At 34.2% G+C, this 24,688-nt stretch overlaps 1 protein-coding gene across 5 annotated transcripts in view; it reads right to left on the minus strand.

Moving 5' to 3' along the window:
• The window catches only part of WDR17 (WD repeat domain 17), a 93,320-nt gene that overhangs the window by 50,791 nt on the left and 17,841 nt on the right, over positions 1-24,688 (minus strand). For all 5 annotated transcript variants that reach the window (XM_074228940.1, XM_074228939.1, XM_074228938.1 and 2 more), the window contains exons 6-10: positions 21,395-21,579; positions 15,516-15,684; positions 11,069-11,160; positions 6,937-7,019; positions 4,308-4,394 (exon numbers count right to left, since the gene is read on the minus strand). In XM_074228940.1, coding sequence (XP_074085041.1) covers positions 4,308-4,394; positions 6,937-7,019; positions 11,069-11,160; positions 15,516-15,684; positions 21,395-21,579 — 616 coding nt within the window. The remainder of the gene's footprint in view (positions 1-4,307; positions 4,395-6,936; positions 7,020-11,068; positions 11,161-15,515; positions 15,685-21,394; positions 21,580-24,688) is intronic.

Genomic DNA, 24,688 nt, shown 5'->3' on the forward strand with positions numbered 1-24,688 from the left:
GTTCTTATGAAAAATTTAGATTTAAAACCAATTTAAAAATAAAAACCATATCAAATTTCTATAAATCTTTACAAGATGAAGAAACCTACCTGTTCCATTTACAAACTGGCCATTTTAAAATATAAACAGATTCCTTTAGTATTCACTCAACAAATCAGTATCTGTTCCATATAATGAAATGTGCTAGGTATTAATAATGGTGCCTAACATATATTAGACACTCCTAAATATTTGTTGACTGACTGAATGTATATATGTACATTTGTATGTTTAGATATGTATGTCTTTTCTATTTATATGGCCATGACTAAAAAAATACAAGAAATCTTAGAAAAGCAAAGAATGTATATAAAAGGGCTATAATGACGTTTTAGAGATGTCAAATCTTTGAGTGAAATCTTTTATAATTTCTTAATAGTGTTTGTAATACTTCCTTTAAGATTTCATTCACTTACCCCATTCACAATGAGTTTTTAAGATCTTATGATCATACCATCTCCTTCTTCAGAATTTTTCAATGGCTCCCATTATTTATAGACTACAGTCTAAATTCATTAGCTTGTAAGCCTCACCCCATCTGACCTAACTGTTATATCTTTAACTTAGACCATTCTCCTTTACACAGCTATGTTCCATGAAAACTAGACTATTCACTATTTCATGAGCACAAATAGGCTTTGCAAGTCTCTTTGTTTTTGAACACTCCTTTCTTGTCCTCTTCTTTCTCTTCCCCACCCTAAACTCAATGTTCTGGAGTTTGAATAATTCTTATAGACAGAATTAAAGAGACTATGCTCCATCATGTCATCCCCATTTTTACAGGAAGGGACTGTCTGTCATTCACTGTAATTCTCCAAATAATTTATGGGCATTTCTCTTGCACATTATATTTATTGCATATTATAGTAATTTCTACAAATATCATCTCTCTGCTACTAGGTATACAAGTGACTGAAATGGGTTGGTTTTTTTTCATCTTCTTAATCCCTTCCAGTACCAAGCACAGTGGTTGTTTCTACATAGGAGGTGTTTAATAAATGTTGGCTGTTGAATGTAAATATATAAGGAAAATTAATGGTATTATACAATTGGTTCCATGTATCATTTGTCATTGAGAAAATATTTTAGAATTAAATAATATGATTTAATAGTTCTATTTTATTATGCAACAATTTGTAAGCTATGTGACAGAGAGTAATTTGAGCACTGGTCCTAGAATTAAAAATTCATCAAATGCAGCCTCAGGTATTTGTAAGTTGTAGGATCTTGGTTAAGTCACTTAACCTCTGTTTCCCTTACTAGGCTGTAAAATGGGGATAATAATAGAATCTACCTTTCAGTTATGTTGTGAGGAGATATTATTTGTAAAAAGCACTTGGCATACTACCTAGCACATAGTGGTACTATATAAATACTTATTTCTTGCAATGGTTTTTCTCTATTATTTAGAGAGAAAGATTTGAAGACTTAAGGAGAACAAAATGAAAGAGGAAAATGGTGGTATCAGTTCAAATAAAACTGTGTATCAGATAATTTATTTATTTTACAATTTAATTTATAAACCAAATTAGTATTATCATACATAAACTTAAAACCAAACCAACTTCTCATTTCTTCCCTAAATTTGCCACAATTTAGACATTCATTTTTCACATAAGACTATCTTAGTTGTCTGAAATATCTGCTTCTTGACAAATTTCCTAGTCTGGTATAATTAGGACAGGTTCACTATTCCTTCTTTTTCCTTAAAATTTCCCTTTACTAAGCCTCATAAAGGTAACTGCTATTTTATTAAATGCCAACCCTTCAGGCAGTTTCATTATTTTGTCCTTTAAATTTAGTTTAACAACCTCTTCCAAACAAACATTTATAGCTAGCATATGGTTTATAAAGGGTATGCAAAGATTAAATAAAGTAGATCCTTCTCATGAATCTCACACTATAGTAGAGTAATATGACAATCACAAGTAAGTATATTCTAAAATCAAACATGTTAATAGAGTTGACATTTATGTAGATCTTTATTTATGAATTTACAAAGAATGTGTTATATAATATCTCACTTGACTCAATGCTTTTAGAAAGGTTCTTCAGATATTAGAGGAGAATGAAACTTGGAGAACTCAGTGATTTCTCCATAGTCACATAAGTATTGAAGGTAGGATTCAAACTAAGATCACTCTTGACTCTACAGACCAGCATTCTTTTCTTTATAACATTTTGCTTCTCCTTAGAACACAATTCCACTTGTTACGGTATGCTGATGAGAGTAAAGTACTATGTGAGATGTAATAAAGGATCATGTTTGATGAGTAGGGTCAGAAAAGGCTTTATGAAGAATGGGGAATTAGAATGTGGCCTTGAGGGATTTGTCATGGTTTTTAACAGATGAAAATTAAAAATGTACATATACAAATGTATTTGAGTATATGTATGTCTGCGTCGTGAGAGAGAGACAGACAGACAAAGAGACCGAGAGAGACAGAGACAGAGAGAGAGAGAGAGAGAGAGAGAGAGAAACAGACAGACAGACAACAGACCCAACAGACACCCATAGAGAAAGAGAGAGCTGGCCCTTCTAGATTAACTCATTTTATACTTGCAACCCTGGGAGGCAGGTACTATTATTTTCTCCTATTTTATAGATGAGGAAACTGAGACAGACAGATTTAAGTGACTTCCCCAGGGTCACAAAGCTAGTAAACATCTGAGGCTAGATTTAACTCCATTCTTCCATACTGTATTCCTACACTCCATTGAGACATCTATTTACCTCCAATAGAAAAAGGGTTGGACATTACAGGTATAAATGAATAAAGGAATGGGTTCTAAACATTCAGGAAGTCAAAGGAGAGGAGTTGAGAAGGAGTAAACCTTAGGTTGCCTTGGCAGGTTATTCACCTGCTTCCAGGTATTGTAACTTCCTGAACTACAAAGGTCTGTCCCCATCATATTTTCAACATTTATATCTCTGATGAATCCTATGAAAAGCCACAAGATATTTCTTATGAAAATATGAAAAAAATGCTAAATGTGATATGATAGTTTATAAGTTCACTGAGTTCAGGGATCATATCTGAATTAAATAACATCTGCTATAGGGTTTCTATAAATAACTAACATTTGTTCACAATTGGACTTGGATTCACCCACTCTGGATGGGTGATTTTCAGTCTGGGCTTGCTGAGCCCTCAAACAAGGATACACTTTCAGTAGGAAAAAAGAACCTCCACCTATGTTCTTACATTTTAGGGACCTCCTCAAATTACCATATGTTGTAGCATCAGTACAGTCCTTGTTTGAGATAGTGTGGGATAAGATGTGGTTCATAAATGTAGAAAAAACAATTAGCACAATGTCTAGGTTCCTTGCAGGAAGGAATAAAATAAAAGGCCTTTACTTACTTTTGTTGATCAGAGAGCTTCACAGTCACTAAAGTGAACCCTACACTGATTTGCAAGGACTTAAAACGTTTTTGTCTTTCTTAATCAGCAAGAAAGCATGATTTTAAAATAATGCTTTGCCATTATTTATATCATATGAAAACATCATTATTTTCAAGGTACTTTAACACACATTATCTTATAATGATCTGTTGGGGGGGGACCTATGAACCTAGGTTCAGTAGAAATCAGTTTAGTTCTGGCTGAATAATGAATTTTCTTCCTATAATACTGAGAAGATCAAATAATGTATTTGAAAGTGCTTTAACATCTTTCAAATTCTCCAAAATGTATTATTATTCTACAGAGACCACCTGCCAAGCAGGACACTGAGGCTTAGGGATGCTAAGAGCCCCTAGCTGTGTGTGACAGAGGAAGAGCTAGTGCTCTGCTCTCTGACTTAGCATTAAGAACCTACAGGAAGACTGGCTTGAGCCTCCTTTCCCCAGGGCAAATCTCCTTTCTCCCCCATGTGCTCCCTGGCCACAGTTTTCTCTGGCTCTTCCACAGAGGCCTGACCAACCTGCTGGAGGCCTTCCATCCAGGTCTCTGAACACTGCCTAGGTGTTGGTGCAAACACTTGGACATCGGTCCTCCTGCTAGCTGGCAATGTGACTAGCCCATCTCCTTTTCCCACCATAGAATTCTTCAGGGAGCTCTCTTCTAGAATGCTAAGTCATTATATACTCTCACTTTTCAAGGATCTCACTCACTTGCTTCTAAGGGCAATATCTAATATAAAGAATGATAGCTACTGCCTTTAGAGTTGTTTTTTAAACTGTTATAGCCATTGAGTTTGATGACTAGGGCACATAAAATATCTCAAAAGTCACTGTTCATTTCATAAAAGAAGATTGCACTTACTTGTTGTTTTGGCTCCAATCACAACCAAAAACTGCAGCAGGATGTTTGTATTTATGGAGAACTTTACCATCAATTGTTCGAATAATACTGAAATTAATTACAGGAAAAAAGCAATATTCCCAATATATTAATCCAGGGTCAAAGATTATATAATTAAAGTATAATCTCCTCAGGACAGATACATTGTCTTCAAAGCACCAGGAACACTTAATGGTGCTTTAAAATAATAAATAATATGTACTTATTTATATTGTATAATTATAATTGTAACAAGTTAACATTTTGCTTTAACAAATTCATTTCCAATCCTTGGGGATAGATATCAATTAAATTAAGTTTCTAAATATAATATAGGTCCATGAATTGACTGGAATAAGGAATTCATAGAGAGAAAATTTCATCCAAAAGGAGATCTATCTAGAATCACACAGTCTACGCCATTTTAAAATTTAGTAAGGTTTTAATCTTTATTTCTATAAAATTGCTTAATTTGGTAATATAACAAAGCAATTGCTACAATTAAAACATCTTTAGCATGGCTACAAATTTCTGACTCCCCCTTAACTTCAACCAAAGATCTCTTATGCTTTGCTAACAACAAAACAGACCTTTCTTTTCCCACAACTCAGAAACTATTCTACTCTGTAGGAAAAGAAAAAAGAAAAAAGAAAAAAGAAAAAGAAGGCAAGTCTCAGGGACCATTTTTCTTGGTTTGTTGTTGGCTTGATGTTTGTTTCTTTTCATACTTTCTTTTATTCAGTTCAGACTCTTAGAAAAAAAATTAACCTTTAAAAAAATTCAACTCCAGTTTAACTAGTATAAGTCCTATAAACTCAAAGGACTTAGTTTTAATGAATATTTATGGCAATTTATTGTTTTGTAGACCAAATTACCCTATAAACAAACCTCTAAGCTGGTTTCTTGGAGACCCCTCTGGCTCTGGGCTGTCAAGTATTGTAAAGGCTATTTGTAAACCACACATATACTTACTAAATATATTCTTTAATAAGAATCACAGAAAAACAAAAGAATCATGGAGGGGGAGGTGAGTAGTTCTTAGTTAAGTGCAGCACCAATATGGTAAGCCTCAGGGAGGAAGCTGCATAGGGAAGGTCAAACCGACCATATCCTGAAGTACCATGATATTTATAAGCCAAAGTGAGCTAAGGAGAACAAAACTCCAAAAAATTTTTACTATTCCAACAACTACTACTACTATGACCATGACAATGACTACAAACACTATGACTACTATGACTACTATATTACAAGAAGGAGAATAGTAATAAGTGACATTTAGGGGATTTTAAGAACTATAAAACATTTTACAAATGTTATCTCATATTTGTTCCTAACAACCCTGTGAGGTACATACATCAAAGTTTCAGATTTGCTTAAGTATAACTAAAGAATTCAAATATATGTATACAGAAATACTAGTATTAATACTGAGGATGCCAAAAGGTAGTGCCGGCTTGCAAACAAGGACCTAAAGCAATTTTCCCCTTATAATTTTTATTTTGTTTTGTTTTCAGCTGGAAACTCTTTTTATGATGGAGCAGACTAGACAGGGTTCATAAAGAATCTACTGGCCCAGAGGGTAGCATGTTGAGTAGAGTACCAGCCCTGGAGTCAGGAGGACCTGAGTTCAAATCCAGTCTCAGACATTTAGTAATCACCTGTGTGACCTTGGGCACGTCACTTAACCCCACAGCCTTAAATAAGTAAAAAAAAAAATTTTTTAAAGAATTTACTAGTCCAAACAGAAATAGTGACAGAGCAATCAGGTACTACCATTAAAAACAGTAGCAGTAGCATACACACACATACACACACACATACATATAAATATAAATATATATATGTCTATGTATATTTATATGTACATGTATATCTATGTTAAACTATACTACTCTGCCCCCTCATGGAAAGTATTGTTAGTCTTATGCAAAACAAAGTTATAGGATAATGATGACTAAGTAAATGTGGGCAGTTTTATAAACTATAAAGTAATCAATCAGCTCTACTATTATTATTTCTTCTTGTGTGAAATGGAGATAATATATCTCTCAGAAGTGCCATGAAAACATTCTAAGGAATCCTAAAGTTCATTTGAGGTAAATTCTATATTTGGTTTTTATTTCCATTTTTCAATATCTTTCTACTCATGTTCCCTTACCAATCTGGTATCTGCCATTATTTACATATCAGATTTATTTTGCATATTTAGAAAGAAACTTTACCAATTTAAAATCATCACCAAATACATATATATGTAGATATGTGAGTATATATATATTCATATAGGACTAGATACTAATATTACATTTTATACACAATAGTGATGGCTCCTACCACTTCCCAAGTAAGGGCTTTACCAATATGTTTGTTCCCTGTATAAGTATAACACAGAATCAGAAACTGTTTTACAAAAGATTACAAAGACTTTCCAAAAGATTGAATTTAATTCAACCCCCTTATTTTATATTTGAAGAAACTGAAGTCCAAGAAGATGAAGGGACCAGAATGTATTTGGTCCATTATTCTTACTCTCTACTCTAATATTATGCTATTAGTATTATCAAATCTCTGCATCATAAAGAGAGGTATTTATAAGCACAATACTCACCAGAATCCATCAGCACTGCAGGTTGCTATTCTTCTGGAATCTTTATGACTCCAGGCAATACAGAATATTCCATTCTTTCCATGCTTCAAAAAATGCAAAATGCCTATCAAAAAATAATTCATCCCTTTTTTTGCTTTTATTTATTTACTTCTCTGGGTGCATGTTTTCCCTTACCAAGAACTCTGCATCAATCACTTAATCCATTATTTCTAGAATTGACATAGCTTTTTTTATGGTGGCAAAGAATTGGAAATTGAGGGGATGTCCATCAAATGGGGAATGGCTGAAAAAATGTGGTATAGAAATGAAATGGGGCAGCTAGGTGGCGCAGTGTATAGAGCACCAGCCCTGGAGTCAGGAGTACCTGAGTTCAAATCTGGTCTCAGACACTTAATAATTACCTAGCTGTGTGGCCTTGGGCAAGCCACTTAACCCCATTTGCCTTGCAAAAAAACCTAAAAAAAAAAGAAAAAAAGAAATGAAATGAAATGGAATATCACTGTTTTATCAAAAATGATGAGCAGGTAGATTTCAGAAAAAGCTGGAAACACATGAACTGATGCTGAGTGAAGTGAGAAGAAACAGAAAAACATTGGACATAGTAGCATCAACATTGTATTAAGATCAACTATGATAGATTTAGTTCTTTTCAGCAATACAGTGATCAAAGATGATTCTAAAAGACTTGTGATGGAAAATTCCATTCACATCCAGAGAAAGAACTATGGGGTTTGAATGTAGATCAAAGCATAGAATCTCACTTTTTTGGTAATTTTTTTATTTTTTCTTTCTCATGATTTTTCTTTTTTCATAGCATGGTGGATATGGAAAAATATGTAACTTGATTGTGCATGTATAACTTATATCAGTTATCTTAGGGTAAGGGGAGAAAGGGGTAGAAGAGAGAAAACTGTTTTAAAATGAATGTTGAAAGCTATCTTTACATATAAGTGGGAAAATAAATTTTTAAAAAAATTTTAAAGGAATTGAAAAATACTAAAAAAAAAAAGTTCAAGGAGGAAGAGGTCACTTTTAACTCAAGGGCCTGAGAAAGGATTCATAGAAAGGTTAATCCCTGAGCTGGGCCCTGAAGAAAAAGACAGGTTTCAGCAAGCAGAAATGGCAAGGACACATGTAAGAGAAATGAGGGAGCAGTGTGGACAGATATAGAGCCAGAAGGATGGAATTGGGAACAGATAGTTAGCATTCAGATATAGAGTCAAATCATTTTTAGCAATAATAGAAATTGAAGGGAGCAGCTAGGTGGCACAGTAGATAGAGCACCAGCCCTGGAGTCAGAAGAATGTGAGTTCAAATCTGACCTCAAACACTTAATAATTACTTAGCTGTGTGACCTTGGGCAAGTCACTTAACCCCATTGCCTTGTAAAAACCAAATAAATAAAAAAATGGAAATTGAAGATATCTTTCTAAGGAGAGTAGTGAACAATATAGTTCTTATTTTGTTTAGAATAGTTGGTTTGTTTGGAGAGGCAGCATGATATATTGTATGGAGAATCAGTCTCAGAGTCAAAATGACCCGGACTTAAATCTCACCACTTATGTGACTATAGGTAAGATACTTCATCTCTTTGTCTTCCAGACAACTCTCTAAGATATCAATTGCCTAGTAAATCACTGATATATTTTGACAAAGGGAGTTTCCTTGCAAGGAGTTCTAAATACCAATGGAATACATGATCAATAAAAAATAATACAAACCACATGCCAAATCTACAGAAGAAAACTGTGATGATATCAGAGACAGAGGGTTGGCAGAGTAGAAAAAGAGTTGGCCTTGGAGTTGGGAGGATTAGGGTTCAAGACCTACTTCTGACACATACTAGAGACTAACAGCGTGGAATTTAAAGTTCTAGTCCCTAATGAGTATTAAGGCACATATTGAAAAGAGATTTTTATTCGCAAAGCAGTTCAATTCATAGAGCAGTTTATTTATAGAGCTTTTATTAAGCATAATCTATAATAACCTTCTTTCTTCCTTCTTTCCTTTTTCCTTCTTCCCTCCTTCCTTTTATAGGACCAGGTCTCCTGATCTCATATAATCCAGAAGTTCAAGGCTTACTTCTGATCCTGCTCTAAAAAGCAAAAGAGTTTTGACTTGCTGGACTGGTTTGCTTTTCCATAAGCACTCTTAATGGCCCCCAGATCCCATAAGCTTCTCATATTAATGTAAATATTGCAGATACATGATTGGCACTTCCCAGTGCAACTCAGAACTTCCAAGCTCTATAATAGGGACAGCTAGCTGGCTCAGTGGATAACCAGCCTTAGAATCAGGAGAACAGCAGGAGTCTGAATCCAGCCTCAGACATATGACACTTACTAGCTGTGTGAGCTTAGGCAAGCTCATGTCAGCCTCAGTCTACTCCCTATTTGGGACTACATCTAGAAGCTATTTATTTCAAAATAATAGCCTTCATTTCTATATTTGATTGTATTTAAAAACTTTAAATGAAGGCACTTTAATGATACACTGAGATTAAATTTGCACAATTAAAAGATAGTGGACATTTCAGCCTTCAGATCTAAGCAGTCTATAAATGCAGTTCCAATTCATAGACTCTCCTGAATTCTCTAGTTTGTGCTGTGCTTAAGCCCCTCCTTCCTCCAATTCAAATTAGTGAATAAAACACAATGACTTAACTATAGTGGTAATTTTTTATAGAAATAAAATTATTCATATAATAACACCACATAAAAGTAGGACAATAAGAACTACTCTTTCATCACCTTCATTCCTCCATGCCTAATTCTTCAAGAATGTGTATTATGTTTGTATGTTATCATTCCTCTATAAATATCTTTTTAAGATAATGAAAAATAGGATGGGCATTTAACTCTAAACAAAAGGTAATATAGAATCTGTTTACCAATTTTACTAATAGAAAGAGAAAAATATCAAATGATCTTCATGATATTTTTAAAGTGTTTAACACAGTAACTGCACACAATTAAAGGGCCTGGTATTTTAATAAATAAATGTTCCCTAACTCTTTCTTTATCATAAAATAATCAGGTTTTAGAACTGGAAGGCACATTAGTGATTATTCAATCACAGAATCATGGACTATCAGACTGGAAGGGTTATTAGAATAAATCATCTATTTCAACTCCATCATAATTTTAAAGAAAGGAAGGAAGGAAGGAAAGAAGGGAGAGAGGGAGGGAGGGAAGGAGGGAGAAGAACAAGAAGAGAAAAATAAGAAAAGAGAGAGAGAGAGAGGGAGAGAGAGGGAGAGAGAGGGAGAGAGAGAGGGAGAGAGAGAGAGAGAGAGAGAGAGAGAGAGAGAGAGAGAGAGAGAGAGAGAGAGAGAGAGAAGGAAAAGTGACTTGCCCAGGATCATAAAACCAGTTATATACAACTCTCCCACTTTGCAAATAGGAAAATAAAGGGTGAGGATATTGAATGATTTGTCCAAGGTCATTCAAGTGACTTAATGATAGATCCCAAATTGTTTCCTGACTCCTAGATAAAACTTCTTTCCACCAAACCTTGTTTTATATGACTAATTTTGTGAAAGGATGCTAAGTATCACGTGCAATGAGGAGACTAAGAACAATCTAAATCTTAGGGAAAACTGAAGTTTTCAGAATTCATTTTGGTAAATTAATACTATCTAATTTTCAATAATTCTATAATAGGGACAGCTAGATGGCTCAGTGGATAGATCACCAGCCTTGGAATCAGGAGAACAGGAGTCTGAATCCAGCCTCAGACATATGACACGTATTAGCTGTGTGACCTTGGGCAAGTCACTTAACCCTGATTGCCAAACATTCAGGGCCATCTCTAGTCTTCCTGATTCATATCTGGCCACTGGACCAGATGACTCTGAAGAGAAAGTGAGGCTGGTGACTTAGCACAGCACCCCCTCACTCATTCTTGTCATCTCCCTGATGATCTTTTTTGAGGTCTTTTTTTAAAAATGAAGGACAAACATCATCATCAATTTTCTATAATGCTTGAATAGTTTGGAGCAAATATATCTTCTGTAGCTATTATCTACCCAAATATACAGCATAAGTAAGATGAATAAAGATGCATTTTCTTTTCCTTTTTTGTAGACACCACCGATTTTTTTCTAATTTAAGTAACAATAAATAAATCTTACCTCATTGAATCGAGTTATCATTTTGCCTTTTTCAACATCCCAAATAAAAGCGCCATTTCGGGAAGTTGCTCCAGCAATACAATTTAAATCACCTTAGGAAATAATGTTACATATAGATGTTTCAGAGTCTTATAAACATGGTGCTTGACTCTGCTTCTAATATTAGTAAGGAAGCAGACATTTTCTTTAGTCACTGAATCATCCCTAAGAGCTGGACTTGCTTCTCTTGATTAAAGCATTTTGTGTTAACAAAATTAGAGTACATTTTGTTTTAGCAAAGTACATTTCTGTGATAGGGTTTAACTTAAAACATCCAAAGTATAATTGTAATGGTCCGATCATTTTCCACTTTTGTGGTTTACTGATTGTTAACATAAAGGGTTAATGTGTCCTTTAACTTTGCTAACATGATACCAACAATATTTATTCATTGCAATTGGCCTGAATTGAAGCTCCTTTTAGTATTATTATTTAGATTGTTGTAGTCATTATGTATGGTATTTCTGCTTTATATTCTCTTCATCATTTCATTCAAATCTTCCTATATTTTTCTGTCTTAATTATTTCTAATACCTGGGCAGAGAGAGGGTAAAGTAGATAGAGCACCAGACCTGCAGTCAGGAGTACCTTAGTTCAAATTCGACCTTAGACTTTTGACACTAGCTATGGGACTTTGGGCAAGTCACTTAATCCTGATTTCCTCAAATCCAGGGTCATCTCCAAGTTGTTCTGATCCATATCTGGCAACTGGACCCAGATGGATTCAGAGGAAAAAGTGAGACTGGTGACTTAGCATAGCACTCCCCACTCTCCCTGTTGTCATGGCCTTCTTCAAGAATTAAGGACAAATATCATTCCTTGTAATGCAGTAATATTATATTATATACAATTATCATGATTTGTTCAGTCATTCTCAAATTATTTGATATAGTTTTAGATTTCGTATTTTCATCAGAAATAACACTGCTTTAAATATTTGGGTCTCTTATTGCAATTATCAACTTTCTTTTTTTTTTTGAGGTTTTTGCAAGGCAAATGGGGTTAATGGCTTGCCCAAGGCCACACAGCTAGGTAATTATTAAGTGTCTGAGACCGGATTTGAACCCAGGTACTCCTGACTCCAGGGCCGGTGTTTTTCCACTGCACTACCTAGGCGCCCCAATCATCAACTTTCTAGGGTTTTGTCCAGCAATAGTATCTTTAGGTCAAAGGATATTAACTTTTCTTACAAATGCCAAAACGTTTTTTCAGAATGGTTGAATTAATAGCTCTACCAGCAGTGAATCATTTGACAACTTCAATTTTCCTATCTTTTACTTCTTTTGCTAATTTGATGATATGAGGTGATGTTTCAAAACTTTTAATTTGCAATTACCACCAGACATAAAGATTTTGAATAATTTTTCAAATGTTGATAGTTTTCATTCTTCCTTTGAAAATTTTATCTCCTCTAACCATTTGGCCTATTGGCAAATTAATAATACCTACAGATTGTCTCCTTTTGAGGACAAAGACTATTTTTTACTTTTGCTTTGGTTCCCTGTGATGCTTGGCACATAGTAAGAGTTATGTTAATGCCCTCTAGATTATTCTTCCTCCTTAATTCTCCCTCTTAGTATCCATGGCTTCCTCCAAGGCTCAACTCAAAGCCCACCTGTGGACCTTTCCTGGTCCTCCAGTAGTTAATGACTTCCCTCTTCAGATGGTCTTCTACTCCATTTATATCTTATACATACCTAGTTATTTACATATTGGATCCAACATTGGACTACAGGATCCATGTGGGCAAAGACTTTGCCTTTTTTTATTGCAATAATTTTTTTTAATTTTCTGTAATATATTGTCTATTTTTGTTTTTTAAAATTTTTTTCTCAATTTGGCAATGAATTTTTGATCTATCTGTAAAAGATATCTTTGCTTCATTCTCTCATTTTATGATGTGATTTTAAATATTTATATCATTTATCCATTGGAACTGTTATATACAATATTATCATAGGTATTGTATAAGATGATGATTTAATCTTACTTTCTGCCAAACTAACTTCCAGTTTTCCAAGTTTTTTTCCAAGTCGAGAGTCCCCCCCCAGGGCTATGTGATTTTGACCTAGCTGAAATTTAAGTAGCTATATTTACTCCAAAGGCTTGTCTATCTAATATATCCTACTCCTCTATCCCTTATTTCTTGTTCCATATTAATTGTTATCCTTTGTTTAATTCTAGCAAATTGACTGGTTTAATACTAATTCTGCAGAATAAATTTGGTAGTATTTTTATCTTACTATATAGATATAGCCTAGCTATGAGCACTGAACTGTTTTTCAAATAATTTAGGTCTTTCTATAGGGAAAAAAGTTTTTTGTATTTTTATATATATATATATATATATATATATATATAGAGAGAGAGAGAGAGAGAGAGAGAGAAAACAAATTGTTATTTAAAATTAAATTCCTTTTTCTCCAACTTTCTCTTCTTTATATACAGAAATGCTGATGATTTGAATGGTTTTAGTTTGTATTCTGTTTTAGTGAAGCCATTATCTTGATTTTGTTGCTATTGTTGCTTTAATACAGTTCTGAAAGTAACCCATTACCTCCTCTTGCTTACTCTCTTATATTTTTCCCTTACATTATTGCTACAGCCAGTATTTCTAGCACATCATCAAATAATAGCATAAAAACTGCTATTATTATTTGCTTCATCCCTGGTCTTACTGGAAAAGCTTCCAATGTTCCTATGTTAAAAAATGTATTTCTTGGTTATAGAGAAATGCTTTTGATCTTTTAAAGAAAAGACTCTTCTTTCCAATGATATTAAGCATTTTAAACATAAGTCCGTACCAAAAATATAGACACCTCAAGAATCTGTATGGCATCCTGATATAGGCTATGCTAATCTCTATAGTACTCTAAATTTAGTATAGAGTCAGAGTGGTCACAAGCATGAGCATTTTCTATGAAACTCTCAGGATTCTCTGATTTGAATTTAAGAATCAGTAGAAATTCATTTTGCACTATGAAAATGATGTTCCTTTTTTTATTTGTTAGGTGATTCAAGGTATTTTAGGATGGAAGACTGTCTCTGAACTAAGGGAATCAAAATGAGGACAGATTTCTTTTGGATTGTTCCATATGAAATGAAGGAACATTAAAGGTCAGAAGAGTTAAACATTCTTCTTAGAGGCACTTAACCTCTTTGTGAGTTTGAATTTTCTCATCTGGAAAATGAAGATAAAATTCCTTTCACTACCTACTTCACAAAGTTATTGTCAGCAGAGTGCTCAGAAAACTTAAAGGCTGAATTCTCTTTTATTGTAGCTCATGATATTACTTAAGGAGAGGTCCCCATATTTACTCCATCTTTTTCTCATTTCCCTCATTGATATTCTCACTTTAAAATGGGAAGAGAAAATTCTATGGGCATCTGACTCCTGAACTATGACTATCTTGGAAGGCAAGGTCTGTGTTTGCCATCCTTTGCATTCCCAGGCTGAACACAGAACCTAGTACAAAGTGGCACTTACTGTTTACTCTGTGAATTTTATCATCTTCTGCCAAAGAAGGTGCAATAACAAACAACAAATATAATTATTTCCTTAATGATAGAATAAAAGGCCAAAGGAGCATGGATTTAGAGCTAAATACAACTTCAAGAAAACCATCCAGCTTTTCCATTTCAAAGATAAGGAATGATAAATCCAAAGAGTCCAGCTATTGGGATAAAAACTCTCTCTTTGATAAAAATTGCTGGGATAATTGGAAGTTAGTATGGAAGAAACTAAGATTAGACCAACACCTCACACCCTTTACCAAGATAAGATCCAAATGATTACAGGACATAGACATAAAAAACAATACTATAAGCAAATTAGAAGATCAAGGACTAGTCTACCTGTCAGATCTATGGAGAGGGGAACAGTTTATGACTAAGGTTTGGAGAACATCACCAAAAACCAATTAGATGATTTCGATTACATTAAATTAAAAAGCTTTTGCACAGATAAAATCAATGTAATCAAGATCAAAAGAAATGTAGTAAATTGGGAAACAATCTTTACAACTAATGATTCTGACAAAGGACTCATTTCTAAAATATACAGAGAACTGAGTCAAATATTCAAAAAAGCAAGCCATTCTCTATTTATTTACATAAATAATTTCCACATGCTTTTGGGGGGACAGATAAGCCTGAAGAACTGCATGCACCAAACTCTTCCTGATCATTGATGACCCTTCTTTTCATCTTCCCTATTTGTCAGATTTAGAAATGAGTCTTCTGCTGCATACTATTAAGATAATTATGTGAGTACTGAGCTAACAAAATTTTTTGAAAATAGTTCCTGACAAATTCAAGTAACTTTTACAGAAAGAAAATAATTCAAATAGCAAAATAGTTGAAACAAAATCTATATAGTTTATTAAATTTTTGATGAAATAATCCTTACCTGGAGCCCAAGAAACAGAGTAAATAACTCCTTCATTCCCAGGAGAGGTGTAGACTGCTGTCAGTGTATTGACATCCCAAACTTTTATAGTTCCATCAAATGAAGCTGTTGCTAAAAGATTAGGATTATTGGGTTTAAATTTGCAGTCAAAGATAGTTTCCACATGCCCCTATAAGGCAAACAAAAAACAAAACATATAATATGTAAGGTAAGCACATTCATAATAAGTGTTACCATTTTAAACAATCTACAAGACAACTTTGAATATATGGACAAGTTAACATACTTACTGGAGACTTCTAGAAAGATTATGAGAAAATAAGTATATAAATAAAAAGACATAATATTTGAAGAAATACTGGCTCACCAGTGAACTAAAGCATAATTTCATGTATTTCAGTTTTATATTTCATTGAACAAAAGTTCCTTAAAACCATACAAATGGGGTGGCTAGGTGGCACAGTGGATACAGCACATGTCCTGGAGTCAGGAGTACCTGAGTTCAAATGCGGCCTCAGACACTTAATAATTACCTAGCTGTGTGGCCTTGGGCAAGCCACTTAACCCCATTTGCCTTGCAAAAACCTAAAAAAAAAAAACCCATACAAATGCTAGTTAAATTTCCAACCACAAATACTTGCAATAACACCATTTTCCAAATGGTGGAGACATTTACTATTGAGTTCCTATAAAGAAACCTTTCATTATATTGAAGAGCACAGACATAAATGAAACAAAATGTCTTAAAGGAGAAATACATTTTCTATACAAAATATAGTTGCTAAAAATATGAGAGACAGGTTCAATAATAAAGATAGATCATTTATCTACCATCTTATTGCTAGGGATAAAAAAAGTATATATTTTTCATACTATTTTTGCTACTGTAATTCCAGTTTTATTCTTTGGGTCAAATAAGTTCTTCTTATTCCGAAGCAGCAAAGTGATACAGTAGCTAGAATGCTTTTCCTGGAATCAGGAAGCCCTGGGTTAGAATTCTGCTTAATGCACCTACTAGTGGTATGCTCCTAGGCAAATGACTTTACCTCTCTCAGGCTTCAGCTTCCTGATCTGTAAATTGGGAATAACAACTAGTACCTTCCTCACAGAGTTATGGCGAGGATCAGAAGATAAAATACTTTAGAACTATAAATATTAAATACAAATTATTATTATGCTTACCAAAAGGATACAAATCAAGTTTGAAATTTGCTAAAGAGTTTTTGTACTACCACAACTCATTTTTATTCGATTCTTATGAATTCTTAATTTTAATGAAGCAAGTAATGCCATAAAAGTGTGAATGGACATTTTACAGTAAAATATAGAAAAATTATTAAACTTAGATACAGTAATAACAGTAGTAGTGCTTCAATAATTTGATATAAGAAGTACATAAGGGCCCTATGAATATGATGTTCTTTCAGGAAATAGTCAAGTATATCTGTGTCAAGTATAATTTCTGTTTTGTCCCTGCTGCCCTACTTCAAAAGAGATATACCACATCAATCTTTTGGAGTGTATCTTGACTTAAGAGATTGTTAATGTAAAAAGAATTTGAAGAAAATTGCATAACTCTTTCCAGGCTGGCATCTGGATAATAAACAGAAAGAGTGACTGAGACTACCTTTTTCTCCACAGTCATTTTCTCAGTCCAAACCTCCAGGGTTTTTCCTTAAAGGTGTGAAAGTGATCTGAGTCTATTACTGAAAAATAGAGGGAAGGGGGAAGATAAGAATAGAAGGACCTAACAGCAAGTGCTCTGCCCTCCTGTTGAGCTAAGGTTTCTCACATTCCTGATCTGTATTTATTTGAAAACCTACTTATATTTGCCTTCTGCCAAAGAATATGTCTCTGGAATTACACTCTATAAAAATGACCAAATTGCTATTTTAATGGGAAGGAGGAATTCAAAGGGGAAAAGGTTAGGCCAGCAAAAAAGAGAGTGAGAAAAGGGCAAATAAGGATTTGCTCCAAGAAGTCTATTAGGGGAAAATGACTATTAATGATCTGTACCAGTATAACTTAGCAGGATTCAAACCCTTAAACTAAGGTTTAAATTTAATTTATGTAAAATACTAAAGTCAACAAAACTAAATTTCATTTGAAAATTATAGTAGATCCATAAAAACAGATTTTAGAATCCTTTGGTTTTTTCTGAAAGCATAGTACAGTAGCAAGAACTCTGGTCTGGGTTCTATTCTAATCTTTTTGACTTTTACTAAATCACCACAACTTATCTAGACCTTTTCCTCATCTGTAAAATGGTGTGCTTAGACTGAATAATTTCTGAGGTCTCTTCTACTTCTAACAATTTATGACTCTGTGGTATTTCTTTGTTTCATATCTATCTCAAGTGTTCTTTTTCATAAAAGCAATTATATTCTTTTTTGGTTTTGGGCTTTTTTTTTTGTTTTTTGTTTTTTTTGGCAAGGCAGTGGAGTTAAATGGCTTGCCCAAGGCCACACAGTTAGGTAATTATTAAGTGTCTGAGCCCAGATTTGAACTCAGGTACTCCTGACTCCAGGGCTGGATCCACTGTACCACCTAGCCGCCCCTCAATTATATTCTTCATATGGATTTTTTATTAAAGACATGGCTTCAATCAATAAAGAAACTACAGTCCTAGTATTATGCTAGGTTCTGGGGATACATGGACAAAAGGAGGCAGTCCTTCTCAAAGTGTGTACTGAAGGAAACCACATGAGCACAAACAAATACATGGAAGACATATTTAAAAAAAAATACAGGGGCAGCTAGGTGGAGCAGGGGATAGAACATGGGCCCTGGAATAAGGAATGACCTGAGTTCAAATCCGATCTCAGACACATAATAATTACCTAGCTGTGTGGCCTTGGGACTGCCTTGCAAAAACTAAAAAAAAAAAGAATTCAAAATAATTTGGGGAAAGGAGAACTAGCACCTGAAGGAAGGAATTCAGAAAGGTGGATTATAGGACATTGCACTTGAACGCAGGTTTCAGTTTATGACTGACCTGAGTATTGGACAGGAGACAGAAGTTACTTTAAGTGGTAGAAAGGCAAATATTTACCTGAGAGATGAAAAATATATCCCAGTAACATGAAAAAAATGGGGACTTTTTGGTCAATGGCTACAGCACTCCCTGGAGTCAGAAGGACCTCAGTTCAAATCTAGCATCAAACATGTAATACTAACTTAGGTATGTGTCTTTGTGCAAGCCATTTAACCCCATTTGCCTTACCAAAAAAAAAAATGGGGACTTGGATCAGAGGTAATATGAAAGGGAGGTATAGTGTCATAAAAATTTCCTTAAATATGAGGCAAGTGAGTTTGGCCTCTTGATAACTCTAGTTGGAGGAGCATGGAGTTGTAAAGTAATCCCAAAAAAGTTATCTTTTCCTGCGATAGGAAGAAATGCATGACAAAATTTAATGTTCTAACCAGCCAGTAGAGAAATAACATGAAGTAGGGTTTAAAGAGTTGAGATCAGGAGTCCAGGAAAACCAAGGCTCAAGTGTTACCTCTGATAGATTCTTGGGTATATGATCCTATGTCTCCCTGCCTCATGCAACTAAATCGTTTCCTCACTGAGATTTGCACCCACTAAAACCATCTAATGATCAATTTAATTATATTAAACAATAAATTTGTTTATAATTCTTCAAAAGAAGCTATCACATCATTACTTTTCTGTTAATTGTATAGTTTGTTATGAATCAAAGTGCATTTAAGTGCTTTCCATTGTGCTAAGAGCTAGGAATGTAAATAGAAAAGCAGATAGCTCCTGCTCTGAAGGTGATCACCTTAAAAAAAAGGAAGAAACAACTTACAGAGTTCAACTGTGAGTTAGATGGTTTCAATATTGGCAGAGATCATGGCTACCTGAATCTTCACAAGGATTACTGCCCTGGGCTACAGCTGTAGAGACAAAGCTGAAGGGAAGGCCTGTATTCTAGGGTACTGTTATTCTCAGAGATCTTGGGTTTAACCATTCGTTGTTGGCAATTGGTGTGGTGGTAGTGGCAGGATGACAAGTGCTCATCCCCAAGAGTTGCCCCACTAGATTATGGTTACTGTGAGCTAGGCTGGAAGCAGAGCTGGTGATGGGGGTGGAGCATTGCCACTCTCAGGGCTCTCTACTTTGAGACTTGTTGCTGAATTACAGAGAAATTAGATTATTTTCACAACAATACATATGTAGTATACATATGGTCACAATATACATGGCCAATACATAGTTGAAATTGATTTACATATATATATATATATATATATATATATATATATATACACATACACATACAGAACACATTAATATTCTGTTTCTGATACTTTTTAGTCAATTAAGAGCAAGTTATAGCAAAACATGGTCCAAGGATTTCTTCTTTGAAAGGAAATGAATTCCCTTGCTTCACCTTTGCCTTTTCCCCTTAAATACAGAAACAAGACTTTTAGACTGGAGAAATAAGAAAAATTCTGTTTTATTATGCACAAACCCTCACACACCTTGACAATGAGGTACCTTGCAGAGAGATAGCAGGGGCCAGCAGCCATAAACCCCACACACACCCTAACAATGAGGCACCCTGCAAGAGATATAGCAGAGGTCAGTAGTACAGGTCTTCTCAATAGGAAGCCATCAGTGGTCACTATGGTTAACCAAAAGCTCATTAGGCAGAGATTCTGAATAACAGCCCTGCTTTCAGTGGTTCCATGCAAATCAGAGGTCTGTCTGTCAGCTCCACTCTTTTTTTTTCAGCTCCACTCTTCTCTGTCTGTCTCTCACCCCATTCCCTGCTCCCTGCCCATGCTATCTATCTATGAGTGGGGTGTAGGTCTTCCTAGTGAATACTTAGCTTTGAGTCCTCACTCAGTGAATAAATCTTCAGTTCCCTGTTTACTAATCAAGTGACATAATAATGGTGTTAGTTGACTGCAAACAGAGACACATGCTTCAATTTACTTATCACAGATATATAAATTTACTTATCACTGATATATAAATCAGTGTTTACTCACCATAGAACTGAGAGGCAGAGAAATAAACAGAATAGCCAAAAATGCATTATAAAATAGTATCTACTGAGAAGCTATAGGCCTCTTTCTCTTCTTCATCCTTAGGACTGTACTAGACCTAGGAGCTTTAGGAAACATGCAAGTAGCAGGAGTTTGCTTGAAAAGCATTTAAAACAATATTCCTCCCTTTTTGGCTCACTATATGAAATGGTGGAAAATGGAAGAACTCTGATCTAGGACTCTGAACACAGAGGACCCAAGATAACCATGGAAAGGATTGACATTCCCATGGAGGAGACATTTTCATCCTGTCTGCCTTGTACAATCTTGCCTTGTCACAGTTAGCCAATCACAGAGAACAGTAATGGATTTGGTGGTCAGACCAAGGTAGGAAAGGTACTACAGGTTCAAGAGTCTTGCTTGAACCAGATCGTCTCTGTTTTAAACACCTAATGTTACTTCCTCTCACAAACCCATTGCCCAAAGACTTTTTGACTTGGCACAAAAGGAGAAACAATAAGGGGAGATTACCTATGGTTTTTTAAAAAAAATCTTCATTATTTGTAATATATAGCTTGAAAACATTTGCACCATCACCTTTGTTATTACTGATGGTAGGAGTTTTGGTCTAGACCTCTGATTTCATTAATAGAATAAAATCCCCATTGAAGAAATTCCCTCCACCAATATAGGCTAGTAACTCTTCTTTTACAGTCTTAGTTGCCTGTAACACTGAGAAGTTAAGTGGTTGGTCCATAAGCATGTCATGAAAGATTAGACTTGAATCATGACTCCCAGTCTTGCCTTCTATTCACTATATAAGACTGCATAATATAAAAAGTTAGTAACTCATACATTTTAAAATAAGATAATAGACATACCAAATCCCTAAGAAAATCCCATTTCTTGGCTCCCATATCATAAAGCCCGACTCCACCATCCATGAAACAGCAGACTGCATGGCCCGGAGGAAGAGAAAAGGCTTGATTCTGGGTCAGACTTGGGGGAGGGACAGCTTCACTAGTTGAGGATGTATAATGATTTTTGGTTGGAGATTGTGCTAAAACTGTTTAAACAAAAAAGTATAAATTACATGAAAGTACTGGTCAAGCAATTAATAAACATTTATTAAGCTTCTGTTTTGTGCCAGGTACTGTGGTAAAATGAATAAGCCTACTTTTCATAATCCAGAACAAAGTTTTACTACATCCTTTAAAATAAAAATGTGTAATTATTTATTTTCCTTTATAATCTAAATCTTGTGAATGAAGCCAAGATATTCTGACACAATTTTCTGTACAAATAAAGGAATACTTTTGAGACACTGCTGCTTTGGGGGAAATGTATATATTATGCATACCTGGTATCCTACTTCTACATATACAAAAACACACACACACACAAACATAATCTATACACAATAGTTAAGACAATCTTACAAAAAAAGAAAAACATATAGTTGCAAAGGAATAATTTCATTGTAGAAGTATAGTTCATCATGTTTCAGGGACCTGACTTTTTAAAACAATCACAGATATAATGTTTAATGTGAAACTTTTCTCTGAATAATGCTATGATACTATAACCTTGCATAATACATCTTATAGAGAGAACTTCAGCTATTTTTAAAATCATAGAATTTAAGAGATAGAAGGGACCACATAGATCATCTGGTTCATCCCTTGCTTATTTAAAGATGAAGTAAATGAAGCCCAGATTTTTTGTTGATTGTAAAGCCAAAGAAAAAAACATGAATCAACCAGATCCAATCAATGCTAGCTAAAGACAGAAGTAGGAAATGTTTCTTGACTCCCAGTCCAATGTATTTTGAATGCCCCATTGTTATTTGATCTCCTATCTTAATTTCAGACAATTAAATCTTACACTTGTAATGTAGATATTACTACTGATCTGCAGAATCTTGACCATGAGTCAAGAAATCATCACTGAAATGCTCCTGTGGTTCAAGGGAACTGCCTTTCCTACTGTACTAACAGTTACATTCCATACTGTTTAAAATACATCTTCATTCATATTCATTACCTAGATGTCATTTCTTCAACTAATTCTAAAGATTATTTCTATTTGTTTCTAAAAAGAAAAGTACATTTTGAGGCAGCTAAGGCACAGTGGATAGAGCACTGGCCCTGGAGTCAGAAGGACCCGAGTTCAAATCTGACCTCAGGCACTTAATAATTGCCTACCAGTGTGACCTTGGGCAAGTTACTTATCCCCATTGCCTTAAAAATTAAAAAAAAAAAAGAAAAGAAAAATACATTTTAAGAATTGGCGACCTAGCTGTGTGGCCTTGGGCAAGTCACTTAACTCCATTGCCTTGCAAAAAAAACAAAAAAAAAGAATTGGAGTTAGCCTACTACCACTGTGGTCTTTAAAAGTCCTTTCATCTCCAAATCCTACTACTATATTCTTTACAAAGTTAGCTTATTGTCATCTTGTCACCACTACAGAAATTAAGCTAGCTTTTGGAACAAGTGTTAAAACTTCTGAATAAGTTGTTTTACCTCCTAATTTTCTCTCTCCCTTTCTCAAATATGTATTTATATATGTAATGGCTTTTATGTATAACATAAAATATATAATATCTTGAAAACATTTAATACCTTTTATTTTTAACAATCAGAAATGTATACACGTACATCTAAAACTATAAAATGAGTCCTAAGTTTCAAATATATATTTATATTATGGCTGATATTTTATGACGACTAGAATGTGATTAAGTAGAACAGCTTTTTATGGAATAATCTACTTATTTCAAGAAGGCCTCTATGACTTTTCACCTGGGAGACAATACAATATTCTGTAGACTATTCCATCTATATTACCAAACTGAATCACAGAACATAGGATCACATCAGATTACATACAAGGAGATATTAATTTACCAGATACTTATTTTTTAGTCCTTTACTACATTTATTCTTTTGAGAATTTGTAGCAAAATTGCTAGATGTTGTGATATTATAAGCCAATTAGGAGAACAAGGAATATGTTACCTATCAAGTCTAGCTTATGAATAAAAGATGAGATACAAAAACCTTATAAAATACAAATAATATAATTTTGATTACTTTAAATTAAAAAGGTTTTGCACAATTAGAACCAATGTAACTAAGATTAAAAAGAAGGTAGTAAGTTGGAAAACAATTTTTATAACTAATGTCTGACAAAGAATTCATTTCTAGAATACATAGAGAACTGAGTCAAATTTATAAAAATACAAGTCATTCCCCAGTTGATAAATGGTAAAAGGATATGAACAGGCAGTTCTCGATGAAGAAATTAAAGCTATCTATAATCATATGAAAAAATGTTCTATATCATTATTGACTGGAGAAATGTAAATTAAAACAACTCTGAGGTACCACCTCAGACCTTTCAGATATGACTAAAAAAGGAAAATGATCAATGTTGGAAAGGATGTGGGAAAACTGGAACCTTAATGTATTATTGGTGAAGTTGTGAACTGTTCCAACCTTTCTGGAGAACAATTTGGAATTATGTCCAAAGGATAATAAAACTGTGCGTAACTTTTGATCCAACAATACCATTACTAGATCTGTATTTCAAGGAGATAAAAAAGGGTAAAAAACCCACTTGAACAAAAATATTTATAGCAATTCTTTTCATAGTGGCAAAGAAATGAAAATTGAGGGAATGGCTGAACAAATCGTGGTATATGAATATACTGTCATTTCCTATGTATAAGACACACTCTTTTTGAAAAATTTGGGGTCTAAAAACTAGGAGCTTTTTAAACAGTGATCATATACAATGGTTGTAGAACTAGTGATCCCATCTGTTCTCTTCATTTCAATAACCATTTCTATACAGATGATTCTCAGATCAACTTGGTCGATACTTCATCTCTAGCCTGACCTCCAGTCTCTCATTACCAACTGCCTAATATATGTATCAAATTTATTAGAGTTTCTTTTCTCCTGAATGACTACAATAGCATGCTGATTGATCTTTCTGCCTCAAGTCTCTCCCGACTATAATCTATCCTCCACTGAACTGTCAAACTGATCTTCCTAAAACTATCCCTCTATCATATTCAGTCAACTCCTGTGATTGCTTCATACCACTAAGATCAAATATGAAATCCTGTCTAGATTTTAAAGCTCTTCATCACCTTCCTACTTTCTTCAATC

The sequence above is a fragment of the Macrotis lagotis genome, chromosome 3 (genome assembly GCF_037893015.1).
Source record: "Macrotis lagotis isolate mMagLag1 chromosome 3, bilby.v1.9.chrom.fasta, whole genome shotgun sequence".
NCBI lineage: Eukaryota > Metazoa > Chordata > Mammalia > Peramelemorphia > Peramelidae > Macrotis > Macrotis lagotis.